The sequence below is a fragment of the Aquila chrysaetos genome, chromosome 3 (assembly GCF_900496995.4).
Source record: "Aquila chrysaetos chrysaetos chromosome 3, bAquChr1.4, whole genome shotgun sequence".
NCBI lineage: Eukaryota > Metazoa > Chordata > Aves > Accipitriformes > Accipitridae > Aquila > Aquila chrysaetos.
In genome coordinates this window covers 59,801,898-59,825,531 of record NC_044006.1, presented here as the reverse complement: position 1 = coordinate 59,825,531, position 23,634 = coordinate 59,801,898, and the positions used below count along the sequence as shown (strand labels likewise).

The 23,634-nt window shown below is 38.3% G+C and overlaps 1 protein-coding gene across 7 annotated transcripts in view; it reads left to right on the top strand.

Annotated features, from left to right (window-relative positions):
- Positions 1-23,634, top strand: part of ARHGAP21 (Rho GTPase activating protein 21) — a 125,172-nt gene that overhangs the window by 45,687 nt on the left and 55,851 nt on the right. For all 7 annotated transcript variants that reach the window (XM_030008519.2, XM_030008518.2, XM_030008517.2 and 4 more), the window contains 2 exons: positions 7,792-7,974; positions 15,499-15,523. In XM_030008519.2, coding sequence (XP_029864379.1) covers positions 7,792-7,974; positions 15,499-15,523 — 208 coding nt within the window. The remainder of the gene's footprint in view (positions 1-7,791; positions 7,975-15,498; positions 15,524-23,634) is intronic.

Sequence of the window (23,634 nt, the reverse complement as noted above, 5' to 3'; positions counted from 1 at the left end):
TGTATATGTTGTACTATGAATTTGTAGTGCATGTAAGTTGTATATTGAGAGTTGAACTCATTATTGGATAGAGGGAAGCTTTTATTAACATTATAGTGATTTATTTCTACTTAGCAAAGTTCTATTTGACATATGAACAGGAGGTGATTACACTTAGCCATGCCTCACTAATGTTTGTATTTCTATAAGGTAGACAAGAAAAAAGATGCGCTTTCTGAATAAATTAAAAATCACAGGAATGCTTAATGGCAGGTTTGAATGTGACAATAATTTAGTTTGAGGAGAGTATATACACAAGAGTCAGAGATTACTCCAGTTTGATACTCAAAATACTGAAATGCTTGGGATGATTTGTTAGTAAACTATACAGGCTAATTTTGGTGTTAGTAAAGAAGAGGCAGCTTCTTTGAGTGACTGCTGCATAATACCTTTGGAACTGAGCTTAAAGTTTCATAACAAGTCTAGCATGTATAATTGTTAAATATTTAATTGATGTTTTTCTCAATTTTTTTCTCTGTCTCTTCCTTTTTGCAAATTCTAGATGCCTTTTTTTAATGGTGTCAGCTAGCATCAAAGATCATATATCTAGGATTTTTATAGGTTTCCTTTTATCCCACCAATTTGGCAGACTGATTTCTGACCATCAGCGTGGGTTTGGAGATAGTCATGGTTATACCTTCTAGCTACCTTGTGAGGAGAGAAAATGATGGAAGATTTCCTTGAGGGAGGGACGCTGTCAGTACGTATACTGCCAGGTTATACTTCCTGCCTGAATTTCTATCCTTGGCAGCATCCTTCCTACCTGTTTAGGGGAAGACTACAGGATTTTGTCGAGCATAAAAGTCAGTCAGAAGTTTGAACAAGTGGGTATTTGACATGGAGGCCTAAAATTGTTATGTAGGTTTTGGGTTTTCTGCATTCCAGTTTTCCTGCTGGCCTCTTTGCAGGAATTTTTTTTTTTTTTTTCAGTAAGGGATGAACATATTTGCGGAGGCTGAAAGTGATGGAACTCACTTGTTTGTTTTGAGGAGAAAGCTGTGTCCTGAATACCTGGAGGATGGATTTACTTAAGGTGTCACCTTTGTGTCAGTAATTACTTTCTTCTACTGGGAATGAATTAATTCTCTATAAGATGCTGTTTGTACATTCCAGTTTGATTTAAAGACATCAGAAATGTTTTATCTCACCAGGGCGTGAGACTTTCAGTATGTGATCATAGTATTTGTCTTTATAAATGTGACCCATCTCCCTTGAAATCTTTGATGTATGAGCTTGAGAACTGAAACGAAAAGACTCACTTTACACCTTGTGTGAATGATCCTGCTTTTGAGGTGCTAAGATAAAACATTGGCTGGCTTTCTCTGGGTGCTGGATATACCTCCCTATACTGCAAATGAGGATGGAGATAATGCATCTCAAAGAAAAGTTGTATAACCTTTTCTTAGGCTGTCTTAAATGTCTGTCTTGTATGTTTATTAAAGGAAATGTTACATGTTTTAGGAAAACAGAGGAGCTGTGTGTTTTGGAGGGTTTGTGGTTGTTTTCTCTCGTATCAGAGGACCAGGGAACCACGCGTTCTCCAATGGATTAAACTTTTACTCTGAGTTTGCTTATATGCAGGAGTCCAGGTCTGTGACCACAGGAGAAAATAAGGTTCAAGGGGACATGTTGTCCTCTAGGCATGATACATTTCTTTGCTTCATCATTTCTGATCAGATGGGTGTACCAAAAAAAATTTTTTTTTGAGGTATATATTTATTGTTGTTTCATTTGACTTTGTAAGCTTCTAGCAAAGGGGTTTGCAGTTGTCTATATGGTTGAGACTAAAAGGGTCACTGGCTTATTATAACTTTATTTAAAAATCTTAGTGGAAGAACCTGATTATTAATGAAACAAAGGCTGACTTGCAGTGAAACTTGCCATTGTTCTGTGAGTAATGTTTTCTTGCCCATAGAGGCAGGTTTTTTCCTCCCATTCTGTAGGCTTAGCCAGAAAGGATTTTTTTTTTTTTTTTAAACTGTTACCTTTTTAAAGGAACTTATACTTTGTCACATTAAGATAAGATCAAACTGTTCTAGAAAAGCCTCTTTCTTTTTTCTCTGAAATTGCAGATTTAACGGGGCAGTTAGCTAAGCAATAGCTAGTTGGGTACAAAAACTAGGGAAAATAAATTACCCAATACAAGAAATAGCACTGTTTTCAAGTGAGCCCAGCATTCATTATAACATTTGGAATATCCTGTTGGTGTCTCGGGATGGTTTTAGGGATTAATAACTATATTCAAGATCCTTTTTTTCATCTGGCTTATGTCAGTAGTTAGTAAAATAAAAAAAAAATTCTATGATGGCTGTTGAATCAATAAAATCAGGTAACATCAGCCCATTTTCTGTTTAGCATATGTCCATCTAGCTGAACTGCTCTTTCAGGTATCACATTTCTTGGTAGACTAGCTAAAAGTTGAACATTGCTAAATGTAGCTGAAGCAGGCCCTGCTTAGCACAGGCTGTCTCCATGCTCTTATTAAGGTATTGATAGGTAAGTCTGCTGGTTGGTCTGCTGGGGTTTTTTTTTGTTGGGTTGTTTGTTGTTTTTTTTTTTTTTCTTTTTAAGTACAGATTTAGGCTCTAGAAAATGTAGTTTGGGTAACCCTTACATTTAAAATGAGACTTTTATTTACATAATTTATTTGTGAAGTGTTCTGTATGGTAAAAACAAACCAAAAAGATTTAAAAAAAGTGTAGAGCAAATCTGGATGCCAATCCTAAGCATCTTTAGAAAAAATTTTGAACTTGTATACTGAACACAAAGATAAAATAAAGATGAGAATTGATTACTCACACCAACTTTAAAATGGCTTGAATGATTTTTCAAGAATCAATAGTGCAATATATAAATTATTTCTTGTGTTCACTGTTATTCATCTATGAAGACCGTATTCAGAACTCAGAGTATACCTATTTATCTGTTTAGATAGTCAAGACGACACTTCTTTATTGATAGCTTGTATTGCAATTACCTATGACTGTCACTTAAGGATTTTTAGCGTGTTCAATATAGGTCTGTCTGTAAATTTGATCAGAAGATTAAAAATCAGATGGCCTTTGGAGAGCATGCAAGTTGGATGTGTTCGCCTTTTTTAAATTTTTTTTTTAGCCTGATATAATGGGAATTATTGATTTGAGATTTATTTTTAATTGGAAATAGTATAATTTACAAACATCAATGCTATTTACTGATTTTACATAATTCTGTTATTGTGTGTTAAGCTCCCAGTGATTCATGTAGTTCTTTAAGATGCCATCTGATTTTTCATGGATGCTTTCATTGCTCAGAAAAAAGGGTTAAATACAATATTAAAAACAAAGTATGCATTTTAGAATGCACTTAAGCATCTGTTTTATGTCCTTGTAATTGCATATAACAGGAAATGATGCTTTGAGATACTTTGTGCAGAAATGTTGTATGAAGAACTCCTGAGGGAAATGATGCTTGAATAATTTTTAATAGCCTGGGATTCTTCAGTCCTTGAACTTGATTGTATGCATTCTGATGTCCCTTTTGAGCATTGAATCTATTAGAGAAACAAACATACAGATCTTCAGTAAGGAATATGGCAAAATAATCTTTGGTTTGTTAGATTTTATATGAAATGGAAATAAAAGAAAGCATTGTGGTGGGTTGACCGTGGCTGGAGGCCAGGTGCCCACCAAAGCCACTCTATCACTCCCCCCCCCTGCCCCAGCTGGACAGGGTGGAGAAAATATAACAAAGGGCTCGTGGGTTGAGATAAGGACAGGGAGAGATCACTCAGCCAATTACTGTCACAGGTAAAACAGACTCAACTTGGGGAAAATTAACTTAATTTATTGCCAAACAACTAGAGTAGGGTAATGAGAATTAAAACCAAATCTCAAAACACCTTCCCTCCACCCCTCCCTTCTTCCCAGGCACAGCTTCACTCCTGGATTCTCTACCTACCCCTTCCCAGTGGCGCAGAGGGACAGGGAATGGGGTTACGGTCAGTTCATCACACTTTGTCTCTGTCACTCCTTCCTCCTCAGGACAAGGACTCCTCACACTCTTCCCCTGCTCCAGCATGGGGTCCTTCCCATGGGAGACGGTCTTCCACAAACTTTTCCAACATGGGTCCTTCCCATGGGCTGCAGTTCTTCATGAACTGCTCCAGCATGGGTCCCTTCCACGGGGTGCAGTCCTTCAGAAGCAGACTGCTCCAGCATGGGTCCCCTGCGGGGTCACAAGTCCTGCCAGCAAACCTGCTCCAGCATGGACTCCTCTCTCCATGGGTCCGCAGGTCTTGCCTGGAGCCTGCTCCAGCGCGGGCTTCCCACAGGGTCACAGCCTCCTTTGGGCACCCACCTGCTCCGGCATGGGGTCCTCCCCAGGCTGCAGGTGGATATCTGCTCCACCGTGGACCTCCACGGGCTGCAGGGGGACAGCCTGCCTCACCGTGGTCTTCCCCACCATGGGCTGCAGGGGAATCTCTGCTCTGGTGCCTGGAGCACCTCCTCCCCCTCCTTCACTGACGCTGATGTCTGCAGGGTTGTTTCTCTTACACGTTCTCACTCCTTCCTCCAGCTGCAGTTTCTGTGCTTGCCGCAACTTTTTTTCCCTTCTTAAATATGTTATCCCAGAGGTGCTTGGAGCTGGCTGGCATTGGCTCTGTCAGACATAGGGGAAACTTCTCACAGAAGCCACCCCTGTAACCCCCCCGCTACCAAAACCTTGCCACACAAACCCAGTACAAGCATTCAGTTTTCATTCTCTTGAAGTGCAAATGAGTCAACCCGAAAGACAAATCACCTTAAGATATGAGATATTTATGTATTCATAACTTGATTACTATCATTTTTGGCTTGTAAGGAAAACCACGCAGGAACTCTGTCTCCAGTAACGTATTCTTGCTTATGCTAAACATCATCTGTTTCTTGCTTGCTTTCTTGCATCCCTGTTTTATTTGTGGTTTTGAAAACTTTTCTTGTTCCTTTTTAAAGCCTTCTCTGGCAACGGATATTCTGGTGGGTGTGCTGTGGCTGGACATGTCACAGGGTTACTCAACAGATGTTGACTCTCTTTTCTTTATAATTCAGAGTCTATCTTGTTCTTAGTGGTAGCTGAAAGTTGCTGTTACTGAACATGTCTCACATTTATTATTAATATTGGCTTTTTCTGTTGCCCTGTTGGCAGGCCTTGCAGGGGGTCCAAGGTCGGCATGAAGATAACCTTTCACTTCTGGCATGCTCTTTCAAGTAATAATGATTTGACTGTGGAGTACCGTTGTTTATGAATAGTGACTTGTTAGTTCAGCAACTTGTGTGAATGCTAAAAGCTTACATGAAATTACAAGGAAATCAGAGGTTCTCCTCACTACAATCAAATGCTGCATCTCCCATTTCTCAGGTCCTCCATATGACTGTATTTTGAACTCAGATTACAGTATTCCTGTATGTGAACTTCAGTGATCAGTTGTTACACATACTAAAATTACCTTTTGGCTGATTAGGGAGGTTTTTGTCAGAAAAAAGATGCAAGTATATTGCAGACTGGTATTTTTCAGTGCTACATTTAAGCTTGCTGTTTACATATCTATAAGGATAGGTATTTGCTTATTAACATTTTTTGATGTTGTGTGATACCTATGGTTGTTTATGATTGTTCAAAACTTTTGTATCAAGCATTGCCTATAAAAATTTGAGAGGAGAAACAAAAGATGGCAAGGAAATGTTAAATAGATGGGTTGCTGCCCATCACTTAATAGAGGAAATCACTGTCATTTTTTAGAGGCCAGTGATATTTTTTTATTAGGAGCTATTTCTTTTGCCAGTTTACTAAGATCAAAATGTTCTTACTGGCTCGAGTTTCTGCTCATGTCATGAGATTGAAAGGCTGAGAATGGACACTTATTTGTGCAGAACTGAAAAACCGCTGTCATGTTCGGAAGCTGAGCAGATTGGTGGGGAATATCTCAATAACAAACCTCATCCTTAGGCTAAAGGATTATGTGACTTTTACCTTAATCTTTGCATTGCTTGAACTTTAAACTAAAGCCAATCATCTTGGCAATTCCACAGTTCTCACTCATTTTTCATTTGTTAGTCATCTAACTGCACAGTCTTCTCAGTTTCACACTAACACTTGAAAAAGTGAATGAAGATGATAGATGAGGACAGACTAGACTGAGTTCTAGTCCTTGATATTTATCATTGTTCTTTCCAAAATCTGCTGATAATCCTTCCAGGCTGTTTAGAGCATCAAAGTCCTGTCAGGCTGCTCTAGATTCTCTGCGTTTTCTGGTTCCAGAAGTGGCTCCATTTCTTGGCTTGGCTGTAGCACCAAGACCCTTCTCCATTTGTATGTCCTTCCTTGCTGAAGAACAGGACTGTTGGAGGTAGGGAGGCTGGTCTTTGAAGCACTGGCGAGTATTTCCTTGTCCTCCCTGTTGGATGTACCAAGATGTGGGTTTCCGAGGACAAACCATAGCATCTGTGTAGAAATGTGTTGTGTTTTACATACCTGAATGCAGAATGCTGTTCTGGTGGGTTAACTATCTCACCAAGCAACTCAACATTTTCCTTATAGTAATAGTGTTGCTATCATTGTATTCAGAGTGGAAATGCTTTGTCTTCTCTGTAGATGTTGATTGGAGTTGCCTGGGCCCACGTTGGTGATAAGCACTGCAGTTTGAGATCCCAGGTGTAAGACTGAAGCAAAAGGGATTATTTTGGAGCAGCCTAGGGAGAAAACCAAGCAGTAAATTCTGACACGTATCAGCCAGTTGCTGAGCCACAGCAGCAGAGCTACAGGAGGACAAGAAGACTATTATTTCTGTTTGAATACCCTTTGAATAGGCTATAGGCTCTGGTATCTAAATTTGTTTCATGCATCATTGAACTAGAATATTTAGAGGAGGGTCATAGGGTTTTGCATGCTTTCTTTGTATGTTTTCTGCCTTTGACTTGAAATGTTGTGTGTGGTGTGGCACTCACATTGAAAATTGAAATTGAAGATTTCATATAAGGCTGAGAAGATAAATGTTTTTGTAATAGTGTGTTTCTTGAGTCATAGGTATATAAAATTACCCTCAAGAAAAAAAAAAACCAAAATGTCTTATTTCTGCATGAGATGAGTGATTGCAATAGGACTGTAAAAGGAAACTAGACTTTTTTACTTGTGTGTTTTAGAATTTGCATACTGAAATGTTCAGAGAAAGTAGCTAAGGGTGGAGAAAACAAAGGTGAAGTCAAAGATATGACTAGAGGAAAAATGTGTCTTGCTGAAGAAGCCTAACCAATTGTATATGTTCTTCAATTCTGTTTTATTTGTTTTAAGTGAGGAGATACTAGTTGAGAAAACTGTCTGCATTATAAGTGAGGAAGAGAGGAGTTGGTTTTGTACATATGTGTGAGCTATGTGTGCCCAGAAATGGGGTCCCAGAAGACACATGTTTGTATCTGAAGTAGAAAGCGAATAAAACATGCAAGTTGTACACATTTCTTGTGGTTCATTTGAGTCTTTCACTGTTGTATGTTGACTTTCTTAATATCTAACTTAATTTAAAATTTAAGAGTAATTCTGTAAGTGATATAACCAGAGGTGTAATGCTGTAAGGGATGCTGCTTTACAGTACACATTTCTTTTGAAAATATTAGTGATCATCAAGTTATTTTGGTTATGGGAAGAGAAATTACATTTCTCAAGTGCACAGGAATGTTTAGTGATTTATTTATTTATTGATCCAAATTACGACTTCTGTGTGTGTTTTTTTTATTTTAGGCATCAAAAAATAAAGATGGAAAAGAGCAGAGTGAAGCTATATCACCATCGGAGGAAGAAGAAACTTTCTCTTGGCCTGGTCCCAAAACTGTCGTGCTAAGGAGGACATCTCAGGGTTTTGGCTTCACCTTAAGACACTTCATAGTTTACCCTCCAGAATCTGCAGTACAGTTTTCTTTTAAGGTAAGTGAAATTAATAATGAAGCACTTATTTATAGCTTTATTATACTTTTTAGGGTCAAAAGTCCAGCTTGCTCGAAAGTAAATGTATGTATAGATGTGTATTACACAGATGAAAGATCCCATGTGTGTAAGGTGGGGGGGCTCACTTCTCACATCACTTGATAGCCATGCAGTGATCTATTCCAAGAAAATGGAATTGACTCTGAGTTCACCCAAGTTAAAAATACTTCTTAAAATGGATAAGACCAGTGGTTATTGCAGAATATGGAAATATTTCTCTGTATAAATTTTTTTTTTTACCCAAAGCCAGTGTCATTAGTGTGTACACTTTTTCAAGTGTAGACTTCAAGGGTGGGAGGTTTGGGGTTTTTTTCTTTGTTGTTGCTGTTGTGTTTTCCTTTTTATTTTTTTACCCCACCCTCCAACCCTCCCAAATTAAAATTTGTCGTACCATCATACTAAGAGAATAGCCTGGAAAAACATTAGTTTACCATAGTTTCTAACTGAGTATCCTAAAATTAATGTACATTAGAAAGACAGGTTGTGTTTCTATATTATGCTCTTTCTGCTGAAAAGAACAACAATCTGCAATTCCGTGTTAGTCAAGAGACAAATATATACAAAATATGTACAGGCCTACATTAAAGGATAACTTTCTTATATAAACTACTGTAAAATATTTTAAGTTAAAACAAGTAGTTCTAAATGTTAAGTAGCTAATTGGTCTGCCTTGCTCAAAGGGTGTATGTATTCTCTTATGTGACTGAACCTTTTGAAAGTTGCTGTAGTACCTAGTGTTGTGAAAAAGTCCATTTAATAGTGATAAAAATTTGAATACCAAGAGAGGGTTTTTCCTAGTAAGTTCAAATAACATTTGCTCATTTTAAAGTCATCAAGTATGCAAGTTCTCGTAATCCATGCTACCTCTCAGTTTTGCTTTTGGTTTTCCAGTTAGGCATAAAAATAGATTCTTATCAAGATGGGGAATGGTTAGTGAAGCTTCATGTTCTTTCCAGATAGCTAATTGACTCGTGTCTCTGCAGGAGTCTTTTGTTAAAGTTGTCTTTTTTGCCTGTCCTCGGTGGCTATAAGATTTCTTTTGAAGTAGAAAAAGCTTTGCAGGAGAAAGTTGGCACACTTTTCCAGTTAACTTCAGCTATTCAGCCTGCATTTGAGTGCCCAAATATTTTCCCCTTGAGAAGGAGTCACTGAAGTTAACTGGAAGTAAGACTATTAGCAGTATCAGGTGATCCCAACATTTCTGTCCTTCAACATGGGTTATAGAGAGTCAGCCAAGAGCAATCTCTGGTTGAATTCCAATGTGAAACAGAGGAAGGAGGGTGGGGAAGCCTGAGCTGGGCAGAACAATTCATGTGCACTTGTTAGCATCTCCCAACAACAACCCCTATTCATGTTGAGGGTGAAAATAAACAGCATGAGCAGGATTAATCTCCTTGACTAAGAAGTGACTGGGGTAGGTTTCTTCCTGAATGTATCACTAGATCTCTCTGAGGAGGTCAATATTTTTTTCACACGCAGACGGAGGTAGGCACAAGGAAGGGCAAGTAATATAAAAAAGAAATGTCAGCCCCTCCCCTCTCATTCACATCTGATGGTTTCTGAGAGGCCCAAGCAGTAAGTAGTGAGCCTCATACCTGTAAATCTCGAGACTTGTCCTGAAGTCGTACCTCCCTCTTTTTCTGCAAGAGAGCTCTTAGCACCTTTTTTTTCTCTGTTTCTTCTCTGATATGTCAGAATCTGGTTAATTCATTTCCATTTCTGTCTGGTTTTGGAAAGGAAATAATGAGATTGTTGGATAGTTGTAATACCTTTATTCAGAGATTCATCATCACATCTAAAGATGGATAAGGTTCATTTGGACAGAGCCCTGGTCAATACTTCTGTAAATTAACCTGAACTGTTATATTATCTTTTCTTTTTAATGTCAATGAGGTGGTAGGAAAAAAACAACAAACCTTCAAAATTATTACTCCTGGGTCGTCATAAGGTGGCTCTTATAGAAGTCTGTGTATCTAAGTTATGGTACTAAAGAAGGAAAATCACCTATTGTCAGCCTGATCGTAATATGAGGCAAATCTGATTTCTCTGCCATTCTTATTTGACCAAAGATCCTATTGGTTACCAGCTAATTATAGTCTCTGTCACTGATTCTAAGCTCAAGTATCATTCCTCTCTCTTTCCTCATTGATCAAAATTGTAAGGGCCTCGGAAGGTGGAGATGTTTAGTTTTGCACACCTTAGAGGTAGTATAATAATGGTAACTATGATTTGGTTTTCTTACTGTCTTGAATCTTGTAGTAGCCTTGTCCCTTCTTCACACCTGAGAATGCAGGCAGTTACCTCTGACATAAGATAGAGTTTACAACTGGAAGTTAAAGATGCCATTGACATAACAGCCAGAGTTACTCAATCTCCTACTAGTTTCTCAGAGCCACAGTCCTTTTGTTATCGCAAGTGTCAACCTGATGCTGGCACTTTCCCTTTAGATCAGTGCAGAGGTCTTTTCTTACCCCAGGGAAGGCTTTGCATTCTAGCTCCTTTGATTTCTTTCAAGGTAAGCTTGACCTAATATCTCTAAATCTTACTGCAAGTCAACATAAACTGGTAGAGGTAGTGAAGAGAAGGAAAAGCATCTAAAAGAGATTTCCTTCAAACAATCTTTCCACATTCGTTGTGGACATATATGTTTTTGGTTTTTTTAATACGTACTCTTGGTTCCAATTCAGAAGTATCTAGTGAAAATTTCTCCATTAAAAGTTCAGCTCCTGTTGATTGCAGTTTGTGTGTGTTTGAAAAGCTGTTGATATGTCAGGTGGAATCCTCTGGGGAGAAGAGGATGAGATTCCTCACGTAGCAGGGAACAGTGGGCTTTTCTAGGACAGAGAGCATGATACTCTAGACTGCAGGGTGTGGTAAAGATCACACCACAGCTGGATATTCCATGGGAATGAGAAGAAAAGCTTCCTACAGGCTGGAGAAGGCTGCAACTTGAAAGCCACTGAGGTGAATTTTGGAAGCAAAGAACTCAACTCTACCCCAAAGGATGGATTGAGTGGAGAAGAGTGGGTGTTATTTTATAAAAATCTTTAATAAATCTGTTCTCTGCCTAGGTGCATTTGAGGTGTTTGGGTTTTATTTAAATTTTAAGAAGTTCAGTGTTCTAGTTCTTAGTCTAATAAAACTAATGTTCCGTTGAAAATCCTTTTTTCAGTTGTGCTGGGGAGCTTGCTACAAGGAGGAGGTCTAGGCAGATCTGCCTCAAAGCTCTGGCTGACAGGGAGTCCCAAAACACACTTGTCTTTTAGTATATTAACACCTAAAAGTACCTGTCTTGAGTTATCTTCAGTTCTTCAGGTGATTTTTTTTTTTTTTTTTTTGGTCACACTTTCCCATAATATTGCACAGACTGGAGGATCACCTTTACCCTTGCTATTCAGTAAGGAGAGAGCTGTAAGGCTTCTCCTCCTGTTATTCAGAAGTGCAGAGCACCAGCCTGACAGAATGAGGGTCACTTTTGTGTGAAGCACAGTCCAGTTTGCCGTCAACCACATGAAGTTCTAGCTATCTGGTCCATCTCATGGATGTCTCTAAATGTTGCAGAACTTCAACAAGGGTTTCATTTCAGCGCTGATCAGAAAAACCAAACAGTGCTAAACTTTCATTTTATTTTTAATGAGGCTACTGATTTTTTCTGAAAAGAAAGAACTGTTCAAAACCTGAGTAAAATAGGTGGAGTCATGTTAACCAAGAGACTTAGGGTTTGGTGAGGGTAAACTCTAGTTGCAGATATTTCTAGCCTTATGTGTACAAAGCTGATGTCTGCCTTTCATACACTTCCGCTGTCATCAATGTGAAACTACAATTCCTGCTCAGGTAACTAGACCTGTGCTCTAACTGGCACTGTGGGCCACCTGAGTTAGATGTGAAACACTTGTGTAACACCTGAATAAGCAGGGTGAGTTTCAAGAATAAAACCTGATTCCTTAGTAACAAGTTGACAGTGGCCTGCACAGCTGTGTAGGAGGGGCATCCATAAAGCTTTGTTTTCTCCATTTACATCTGACTGGAAAACAGGCCTTACTTGCTGTCATTGAAATGATTGAACATGATTGGTTATAATTAATTCAGGGAACTATCTCTGCATATTTTAATACTGAACACTAGTATGTTATATTTTATTTACATTATTTATGCTTTTATTATATATATTATATCTTTATATTATATTTAATTTCTTTCATTTAACATTCAGTATGTACATAGTACTGCAGGTGTAGGTCAAATTGAGGATATTGTGCTAAGTTCTGTTATCTTTTCATGGTTCCTGCACAAAACAGCTAATTAACTACAAATCAAGGGACTCTTTCTTATTGTAATTGTTATTAATTAATGAACTTATAAACATTGATAGAGGTTATGGAAGAAAGTGTTGTTTGGTAGGTCTGTTGGGACGGACAGCCCTGTGTGAAGGATGGTGTGAAGGATGATCTTGGAAACTGAGGCTGCGTTTTAACACATTTCATCTTGGCAAAAGTACTTGGCTATGCTTGTGTGGGGCCACACACCGAACTGGGAATAGCTGGACATTCAGGAATAACCCATTATGTATCCTCCTTGCTTCCCATGCCTCCTTTCCCTTAAGAAAGTGATTAGGGAGTGTGTGGAAGATTTCTTAAGCTAGCATTGCAAAAAGCCTATGTTAAATTATGCTTTTCATGTCAGATGTTTATAAGAATTTGTTAGTCAGCAACACACTGCTTTTGCCTGCGGAGTTCGTTCTTCAAGTTCAATCAGTCTGAGAAGCAAGTAAGTCATAGGAGAAAACCTTCTCTTCAGGTATGGAAGCAGCATATACTAACATCTTGCAATGTGTAAGAGGTAAACGTAGGAGGGAAAGCTAATTCCAAAACATTTGCGTTATAAAGCATTCCATTTTTAAAGGCCTGAGCTCATTGGCTTGATACCATGAAAAACTGATGTTTTGCAGCTGTCTTTTGTAACAGAGCTTTGCATACGTGGTGACAAACTGACAAACCCACTGCAGTATTTCATAAATGCTGGCAATTATATATTATCTAAGTTTTTATTTCCATAATTTTTTTGTTTTATAGCATCAAACCAGGTAGTCTCCCCTGTGTGTGACCCACGTTTTCCACACTGAGCTCTAATATTCAAAGTCCTAAAGATGTTTTTTCACTTGACAGATTGGGCAGAAACTAGAGACATGCAGATGTTAGCCTTGTCTAATTCTTCACTGCTGATCGTAGTTCAAAACCAATTGGCTGTTACAGGGCTTCAAGAGATACAATGATAAATTTTAACAGTACTTGTCTACTAGTGTGGTATTGCTACCAAAGTATAGAGCAGACAGGACTGTCCAGCTTTAAGGATACTGTTTGCTGCTCTCAGACTTTGGGTGGCAATGATAATTATCATGGCTTTTTAAAAGTAGAATGAGTACCCGATTTCTGTTAACTCAGTGTTTTGTTTCTGGGGTGTTTTGTTTGTTGGTTTTTCCCTCCTTAAAGTTACCTTTCTGTAGTATCTTACAAAGCTCCAGCAGAACTTCTGTATGTCTCACAAGAAATGTATTGCACCTAGGAGAGACTTGTCTCATCCTCATCATTATGTAGTGTTCATATCCAGGTCTTACTCCCTCTCTTTCTTCATGTCTTCCTCTCTTGAATGCTTTTCTCAGGTCAGTGTGCAGTTGCTTTGAAAATACTTAATATGAAAAAGATAGTGATTTGTCTTTAAATGCAAAAGACCTAGAAATTTGTAATTAATCCATTTTTAAAAGTAGGAGGGAATACAGAGGTGAAAATTATTTCTGTGATCATCTCCTTGCTCATCCTTTGCTTCAGGATGAAGCTGTTTTAATTAGCTGAGATGAATTTTTAGAAGTACTTCCCAAATAGTACATACTAGTCTAAGAAATTGTATTTAGATTGAAAGTTTATTAGTCCATAAAGTTACAGTTCAGAAAGGAAGCACATTTTTCCATATTTAAACAATTGTGCTTTTCAAATCATAGAATTTTGTAGAAGAGATTAGCCATGATCTTTCAAAAGCCTTTCATTCATATTAAAATATTGACAAGAAAGTAACTTAGATAAGTAATTATTTTCTATTTTAAGCATGCCATTCTCCCTCTGTACATTCCAGTTGTGCAATTTCTTTTTTTTTTTTTTTTTAAGGAATGTTGGTGATACTTGGTAGTTATGATAGTGCAATGAGTAGAAGGAGAATCTTTGAGGTTGTTACTAAATAGTTTTTGGGGTAGATATTTTTCTCTAGGCAGTAGTACTGAAGGCAAAACAAACCTGGTATTTCAAACTTGAAGAAGCATATTCAAAGCTTGCTTACAAAATATTTTCATAGAATCATAGAGTGGTTTGGCTTGGAAGGGACCTTAAAGGTCATCTGCCATGGGCAGGGACACCTTCTATTAGACCAGGTTGCTCAAAGCCCCATCCAACCTGGCCTTGAACACTTCTAGGGATGGGGCATCCGCAACCTCTCTGGGCAACCTGTTCCAGTGCCTCACCACGCTCCCAGTGAAGAAGTTCTTCCTAATATCTAATCTAAATCTACCCTTTTTCAGTTTAAAACAGTTAACCCTCATCCTATCACTACACTCCCAGATAAAGAATCCCTCCCCATGTTTCCTGTAGCCCCCCCTTTAAGTACTGGAAGGCTGCTATAAGGTCTCCCTGGAGCCTTCTCTTCTCCAGGCTGAACAACCTCACCTCTCTCAGCCTGTCTTCATAGGGGAGGTTTTCCAGCCCCCTGATCATCTTCATGGCCCTCCTCTGGACCTGCTTGAGCAGATCCATGTCTTTATGTTGGGGCCCCCAGAGCTGAATGCAGTATTCCAGGTGGGGTCTCATGAGAGTGGAGTAGAGGGGCAGAATCACCTCCCTCGACCTGCTAGCCACACTTCTTTTGATGCAGCCAGGATGCGATTGGCTTTCTGGACTGCGAGCACACATTGCTGGCTCGTATTCAGTTTTTCACCCACTAACACCCCCAAATCCTTCTCCTCAGGGCTGCTGTCGATCAACTCATTGCCCAGCCTGTATTTGTGCTATGTATCTTTTACATATTATTTAGCTTTGAATCCTTAGATATGCTTGAGACAACACACAGTGCAGTATTAGGCTTTAAGGCAGTGTTTCCGGGGGTTTTGGTACATTTGTTTTCAGATAGTGCTGTTCATGTTGTTTCTTTGGGGATGTTTCATGGAACTGTGCTTAGTTGGGGGGGGGGGGGGGGTTGTGTTGCTTTTGTTTTTAGTTTTGTTTTTTTTTAAACGGGTATTACAGTACAGTCACAGAATGAAAGCCTTAATTTCGTAAAGTTGAATATTTCCGAAAAAGTATGAGACAACCATAATGCAGACTTAATCTTACAAGTTCCCTTCAAGTTTGCGTAGCTTATAGATGCCTATGCATTTTTTTCTATTAATTGAATTTTTAATATTCACTCTTTCTTTTTCCTTAGGATGAAGAGAATGGGAATAGACAAGGTATGTCTTGTTTTTATTCTTTCACAGATCCAGTATGTTGAACATTTCTCTACAGCTGTGTAACACACTTCAACAGCTACCTAAGAGTTTGAAATGTAAAATCACTTCAGTGTAACCATCAAGCTCATTGAATTTCATGTCATTGGAGTAAAAGAAAGAAAATACCTGTATTTTAGCTTCACTTACTCAGTGTGTTTGCATGGCCACTAAGTTAATTATAATATGTGCTGTATCACTTCTGTGCTGTGTATATCGCTTTGTTATGTATATGACAAGAAGACAAGAAACCAACTGTGTTACTTTTTAGTGCCAAAGTTTCGCAGTCTCTTAATTTGGTCTGCATGTAAGACCCACAGTTATTTGTGCAAAGAACTACTATAAAGGGTTTGAGTCTCATGGATATATTTATATACATGCATTTTAAAAAAGTGCTGTACAGTGTGTCTAAGAGCAGCCAGTATGAATTTTGAATTTTGTTGCAACTTACTCTAATAAAAGCAACATGTAACTATATAAACCTAGTGTTGGTAGTGATGGTAAAAATTATCCACAAAAGTGGTATACAACTGTTTTAAAAGCAGAAGATAAAAATGTTTATTCCTGTTAGCTTCGTGATACTTCCTTCAGTATTTAATAGTACTGATCTAACTTATTTCATCAGTTTTGGTACTCTCATGTACATTTTAAGACATCCATGAAACATGCTTCAGTGGTGTCAGATAAGATGTGCGAATAAAATTCTCACACTTGATTTAGGAAGGATGGAAAAATCACTTATTTCTAGGTTATACCCCTCTATTTTCATAGCTTTCTCACTCTCACATTGCCTGTGTCTGTCTGTCTTAATTCACTGATTAATTTATTTTTTTATTAATTTGTGCTACACCTCAGTCCCACTGAATTTAAATTCCTCTTTGATATTTAGCTGTTTTCTCATCCATGCACCCCTTTTTGCTGATACCTTCTTGTTTCTGTAGAAGGGTGAAAAATGTGTTGATTTAGGTAAGGAAAGTGGGTCTTCAGGTTGAAAGCCAAGTCCCACTTTCTGTTTTTCCCAGTCTGTCACGATGGTAAGGTACGCAGAGGTAGTAGGATTAGCCACATTGCGAGTGTAATGTGCAGGGCTTCAGTTTGTGCTTCATCTGGCAACGCAGTATGCAGTGCAACTCATTGAGGACAGGCCTGTTCAAAGGTGGGGTACCTTTGCTCAGAGAGGTACCTATGATCACAGCATGGGGTGAATGCTTGTTCTACTGGTGGGTTACAATTTGCTTTACACTGTAGCGGAGAATGGTGTCTGGTTTCAATGTACTTTTAAAAATGTCAATTAGTTGGAAGATGGAGAACCATGTCTGAACTTCTGTTTCAGGTTTCTTTGTGTAACTGTGCTATATTAGAAGCATTCTGGGAAATAAGAATTTACTTGAACTTTCTTACTTTTCTCTTGGAAGCTGATGAATTCATCGATTTCCTCCTCCTAGTTTTACTCGGCTGTTGTCACCTGCTTGTTAAACAGTGAAAAGACAATCTCTTCCTATTTCTCGTGACTCTCATCCACCCCCCAAACTTGCAACCTCCTTTATCTGCCTTTGTCCGTTTTGACATACAAGAAGAAAAGGCAAATTCCTTTAGGAAGGGAAAGGAGTCAATCATCTGTGCCAAACCAGCATGGAAGATATCAGTTGTGGTCTAAAGAAGTTCTGCAGTATTCTTCTTCTCCCAGGGAAAACTGGATTAGCTAAAGATGCAAATGTGGGTCTGTTTACCTAAAATGTTATCCAAGATCTATTTTTCGGTAAAGGAACAGCAGTAAACAAACGTTTATTTGGTTCATTGAGACCTGTGCAGGTGGGAGCAAGATTACTTTCTGGAAATTTTTGTGTAGCTACTTAAACTATGAATCATAGCTCAACTATTGCTTATTTATAGCAACGTAGTACATTGTATGCCTTGAAATACAGATCAGAGGGCACAAAGTGCTCTGGAAAGATAACAATATTCTCATTAGCAGGAGAGAAGGTTGGACTTGCGCTCCTTCTGGAAAGAGAAGAAATGACTGTGAGGCGGAGGATGTAGGTGTCAATAGAACTTAACCTGCCAGTTTTGTGTATTACACCTTTAAAAATAACAAAATGGGACAAAGTCTGTAAGACATTTTTCTCCCGCATTTAGTGTGATCTTTGGGGGCGGGGGAGATGAAACAGCTTCTATTTACATTGCTACAAGTTGTTCCTGTTCCCAAATGAGGTGAGTAGTTAGCTCATGAGGAGAAAATAAGGAAAAGCCTATCTCATTTTTCATGTTCACAAACATGATGTTAATTTAGCAAAAGCAGGTATGCCAGAAACTCTGTGAAGGATTATCACAAGGATTCTTAAAGTAATTAAGATTAAAAATTAGGCTGAGCCGCTTCGGAGCGGCAAGAAGCTGTGTGTTTGACTGCTGGCTGTGGGGGTTCATTGCTGCTGGAGGACCGCTGCTTCAACAGCTTGAGGAAGAGCGTGTTGCTGGACAGGCTGCAGGGCGTGTGTGACGTACAGAGGAGCCATCTAGTGGCAAATTTCATGTATTTTCCTTCAAACTTGATTGGAAAACTTGCCTCTGAAGCTCTGTCTTACTTAATTAACAATGAAAATTAAACATTTTTGCTTTGAAGTTTGTAGATGATAATTCACTTAATTCACTTGAGCTTTCCTTTCTGAAAGACTAAGCTAAGGGGATTCAAGCTTCTCATTTTTGTGAAGCAGTGTGTGCCAGGGCAAAATCGTTGTCTTTTTTTGTATTAATTTTGAGTGAAGATTTCTAATTACCTGCACTTTCTGCTTTGCCCTTTTCACAGGTTAAACTTACCTTATAAAAGTTGAGATTTTTAGCAGGTTCAGCACTTACAGGTTTGAATAGGTGGAGAAAAGCATCTCTATTGTGATTGCCTTTTATTGAAAGCACTTGAATATTTTTTCAAAGGAGCTGAGTACCTAATTAAGTCTAGAGGGCAGAAGATAAAAGCACGTACCAGTTTTGATGTATTCTAACAGTGAAAGAAATATTTTTATATGGTTTTATGTTCTGGTATAGAATTTTAGTGCAACTTTTTTAGTATATATTTAGATCATGCTCCTGGCTTGCATTAATCTTGCTTTTGGCAAGCAGTGAGATTTCAAAGCATTTAGAATAAAAGGTAATGCAAATTTGTCCAAGAGAGCTCTAAACTAGGAATAACCAGGAGGGAGATGATGGCCAAGAAGCAAGTGAGGAAGTGGATTGGTTTGTCAAGCGAATGGGTTAGGACACTGTGGACAGGAGACACCTCATGGTCAACAGCTGGGACGGAAGGGGACCACCTCAAGTGTATGCACATAAATAAGGGAATGCCTACAGGACAATATGATGGGGAGAGCTCTCATCCCTTTTTTGAGGGCCTCTCTGAAGCCCCTGTGCACTCATGCACTCAACATGGGTAACAAGCAGGAGGAATTGGCGGTCTGCATGCAGTTGTAGGGCTACGATCCCATTGGGGTCACAGAGATGTGGTGGGATAGCTCAGAGGAGTGGGCTAGAGTGCTGCAGTGGATGAATACAGGCACTTTGGGAAGGACAGGTTGGGAGAGCACGGAGGTTGAGTTGCCATTGTTCTTAAGTTGTGAGAGAGCAACAGGGGTGCATGGAGGTCTGGCTTGGGATGGATGGGGAGCCGGCTTAGAGCTTATGGTCAGCATTTGCAGGCATACTCATGTGGGCATCTGCTACAGACTGCCTGATCAGGGAAGAAGTAGATGAGGCTTTCTTCAGACAAGTGGTAGAAGCCTCATATGTGCAGGTCCTGCATTATGGGGGACTTCAGCACCCTGTTATGTGCTGGAACGGCATCACAGCAGATTTACCCTAAATATTGTGTAGTTATTATTTGAAAGATTTCTGTTCTTTCCTGCTTTCACTGCTCCAGGTTGTTGACCTTAGAAAAGCATTTTAATAGCTTAGCTTAACAGTTGCACCTTATCAGAAGATGCAGATCTTTCTCAATGGATTCCTTGGTCGCTGACTGGAAACTTTTATCAGCTTCTACTGTTTTCTTGAGAATTTCTGTTATGTTGACCAGCCTGTATTGGAGTATTTCTTTCATGTGTTTTGAGGTTGGTATACCGTCAGTATTCTTCCTGTTTTCTGGAGTTGTCTCACATCAAAATTTTGTTTAAGAGCTATCTTACAGGCAGAAGTCTCCCAGCAGACCATTGTAGGAATATTTTGGAGACGAGCTGAAAAATACTTATACCTATTAAAAATAGTAATATTTTGTTAAAAACTTGCACTGTCAACATGTGGTAAGTGGTGCTGGAGAAAACCATCTCCGTTGCCATGCTGTCTCCATGCCATTTCATCGTGCACTTAGTATGGTGAATATGTTGTCCTTCAAAGACTACTTGAATCTGTAGTTGGCAAAATACAAGTTTAGTACATATTAAATGGGTCGTTTCTTGTATCTTGTCCTAAAACAGGTTTTTCTTCAAAAATGTTTGGCTTGTGGATCATGATTAAAATGAACAGTGATAAGCATATAGAAATATGCTGAAAGGGATTTCATCTTTCGTATGAGAACTAAGCTATTTTATGTTTAATACAGTGCCTGGAAATCTGGTATCATTATAATCCAGTATCATATTTTTTAATATTATGTTCTTGCTTTTCCTACTTTATCTCCTATTTCTAGGTAGACATATCTATAGCAACTAGCAGCTTATTTTCCCGTAAAAGTGAAAGGCGACTTAGGTATATTGCTCAGTGTCCTTTTCTGTAGAGACTGAGTGTGCACTTTCTAATGAGACTTTAGACACCTGTTTTGGCTCAGATTTCTAACTAGTTAAATTGTGATCACCAGGCTATTTTTTTAATGTACCTAACTATGGAATAATCTTTGTACCCTTCAATTGTCTAAGCTAAATAGTTCCAATTTATTACCTGAGCTCCTTCAGCTCTGTGCAAGTCTGGTTTGATGTTATAGAGCCTTTGAGGGAAGGGTGGAAAAAATGGAGGAAAAGGCTTTTATTCCTTAGCTGCTTACGTAATGCCTCGAGTTTTCAGTGTTTCATGTCTTTAAACAGACTGTTGATTTCTGTAATGTAGTTTGTGTTCTCCCAGGTTTTAATTTAATCCCATGTTTTTCAACATCATCTCCTATCAGCTCAGTCTGTTGTGAAATAAACTAAGTGTGCCTGTGATGATGGGAACAAGGTAGATAAGGAACAAGAGAATGAATGTGAAAGCACATTATTTGGAAAGGTCATAGATTGCTGGGATGATGTGGTCTAAGCAATATGGTGGTGGAATTAGGAGTAAGAGGCAAGAGATATATAACACTAATGCTTTAGGATAGTGCCACAGTAAATTGTCCTTTTTCATGGATTTTTTTATCCAACTTAATTTTTTAACACTAAATGTTGAGAATGCTAAAAGAGGGCTTGTTTAGTTTTCCACTGAGACCAGGGCCTGATGATTCCTTGTTCCCTTAAAGTACATCCAGAATGTCCAGCAGAGTGGCCTTCCAACTTGTTCACATGTATAATGTTTCTCAGTGACTACTATTGAGTTCAAATCATGTTAGAATTTTAATAAAAATGTGAAGAGCTGTGTAAGTATAATTTCCATGGATTTAGGGGAGAGTCTGTAGGTTCACTACAACAGATAAAATTTGAATGGCTCTATGCTTATCTAAGAACTAAAGTAAATCCTTTAGACTGTTTAATCATAGCTTAAATTTTAAACTTGAAAAGGTTTCATTTTAGGTTTGAGAGAATTGAAAAAAAACTTGTAATATTGGCAAATAATGCAATGGGAAAACACAGTTTTGAAGAGTTTTTCATTAAGCTGAAACTGTGTTATGTTTTCCATAACAATACCAGATTATTTTCTCTCCTTCTCCCCCCTCCCTGCTATGAAGATAGGGTTGAGGTTGTATTAGTCAAACGGTTTTAAGAGAAGAGTAAGCAGGAGAAGAAATACCATCTTTGAGTTGCCTAATCAAAATGCCAGAGGTGCTTTGAGGGATAACAGAGTGTATTTTTCCTGTATCACAGAGTTGAATGCCAGGTGTTTCTCTGCTAAATGACTCAACAGTGCTATTTTACTTGTTATCAACCTCTTTTAGAGGCTCATCTTCGACACTGTATTTTGCTTAGTGTTTTTTAGTTGAGTTAATTTGTGCTTGACAATGGGTGAAAAAGCTCTGTTGTAAAACCTTTGGGCTCCTTTTCTGCAATGGATTGCTAGTGGAGAAATGCTTACTATGTATGAAATTCAGTTTGCATATTATAAAATCCAGAATTGTCTTTAGTTGGACTCTCTCAGTTAAATGCAATCCTGACAGTTTTGTGATTTATATTAAATTAAATATCTCTTAATAAATGTAAGTTCCGCTGTACTTTCAGTGATCTCTTTCTGAGTAGCTTGGGAAATGATTAGCAGGTTTTTGATTCAGTAATCATTTAGAAGCATTTCTCTCACTGTATCTGTACATATGTCTTGTCCCTTTGCCTGAAAGGTGTCCCAAGAATCAGTGCCACTTGGCATTGTTGAATCAACAGAGTTCAAATGCCTTGTATATCCAAAAGCATATTTGTAGGTCTTCATGTCCAAGAGGAATATTCCTGCCTCTTGAGTGAGAGAAAGATGTACATAAGAGCCTGTCTTAATTGAATAATTTGAGCTGTTTCATGGGGCTGGTGATTCTTTAGTATAAAAATGAAAGTCACCCTTTTGCTGTCTGCTGAGCATGGGGCCAGGAGTGAAAATATTCTGCATAAGGTTAACAAAATTCTGTGGCCTTTATCCAGTTCCTGTGTTATGAGGATTTCTAAGCATGGTTCAGCTGCCCTGAGCAAAAAATTTTTTTTTCCTCTAGGAAGAGAAGAAATGGCATGTATTTAAGCAGTGGACTCTTAGGAGAGACTTTGTAAGAAAGTATGTATTACACTGTGTTCTGAAATACTTGCAGGTCTGCGCTCTGCAGGTCAAAAAGAAAGGAAGAGCTATGTCAGCCATAGCACTTGGTGTGGGTTTTTTTGTTCTGTTTCTTTTGAGGTTTTTTTCCTCTTCAAAATGTAAAGGTTCTTTGTCAGAGAGGTGTCCTTTGTGTAGTCTGTGACTCACATGTTTTTATCTGACTGTGTTTTATATCAGAAGGTTAATGACTACAGAGAAGTGATGTACTTGCTGCTATCTTGTAGTGTGTTGGTGGATGTGATAATATTAACTTCTACCATGTCACTTTGTTTTCCAGACGAATCACAGAGCAGTATAGTAATGCTGTCTGGTCTGCAAAGAGTAGCTTAAAAGCTAACTCAAGCTTAACGCATTTGATATAATACTAGTTATGTTCTTTGTAGCAGCTGTATTCCAAACTAGCATTTTAGGGGTTTAAGCTAGAATTTGTACCTAGATAAAATTAATTTTTACATCAAGTTTAGGGGAGTTAGGAGAAGTTTTGCTGTATGTGACCATATGACACCCCCCCATGTAAGTCAGTTATAAATGTTAACAACTCTTAATTCTACTGTTCTGTTTAAAAGTAGTGGGTTTTTTTTAATATTCACTTTTATCAGGGTGAAAGAGCATATTAGAATTCTATTATTTTGCAAATCAGATTGTTGTGCTAGTGCAACATACTCACCTCTGCCACTTCTGGCATCTCAAACGTTTGTCAGGAAAGTTTACAATGGGAAACTTACTTTCCCCTGTCAGACTGTGAAGGTGGTATTGACTTTTAGTCTCAGCTAGTAGATCCAGGTAGTATAAAGGTTAGGTTATAAATGATTATAAAGGTATGTATTATGAATAAAGTCTTTAATATTGTTTGACCTTAATTTGAACAACAGTTGAAACAAGATGCTACTCTTAATTTTGTAGATTCTCCTTTGATCTCACTGGTTATTGAAGGTAGCAGTTAGTATTTTTTGGTTGAAAATCGCTGATTAATTAGAAGATTTGCATACAACTATGAAAAATTTATATATTGGCTAGGAAAAATCTTATTGCAATAAACTGCTTTTCTGTATTTGTCTTGCATTTGATTTACAGGTGTTTGTGCTTCTTCAGACTACTTTTCTTAACTTTGGTTGTTT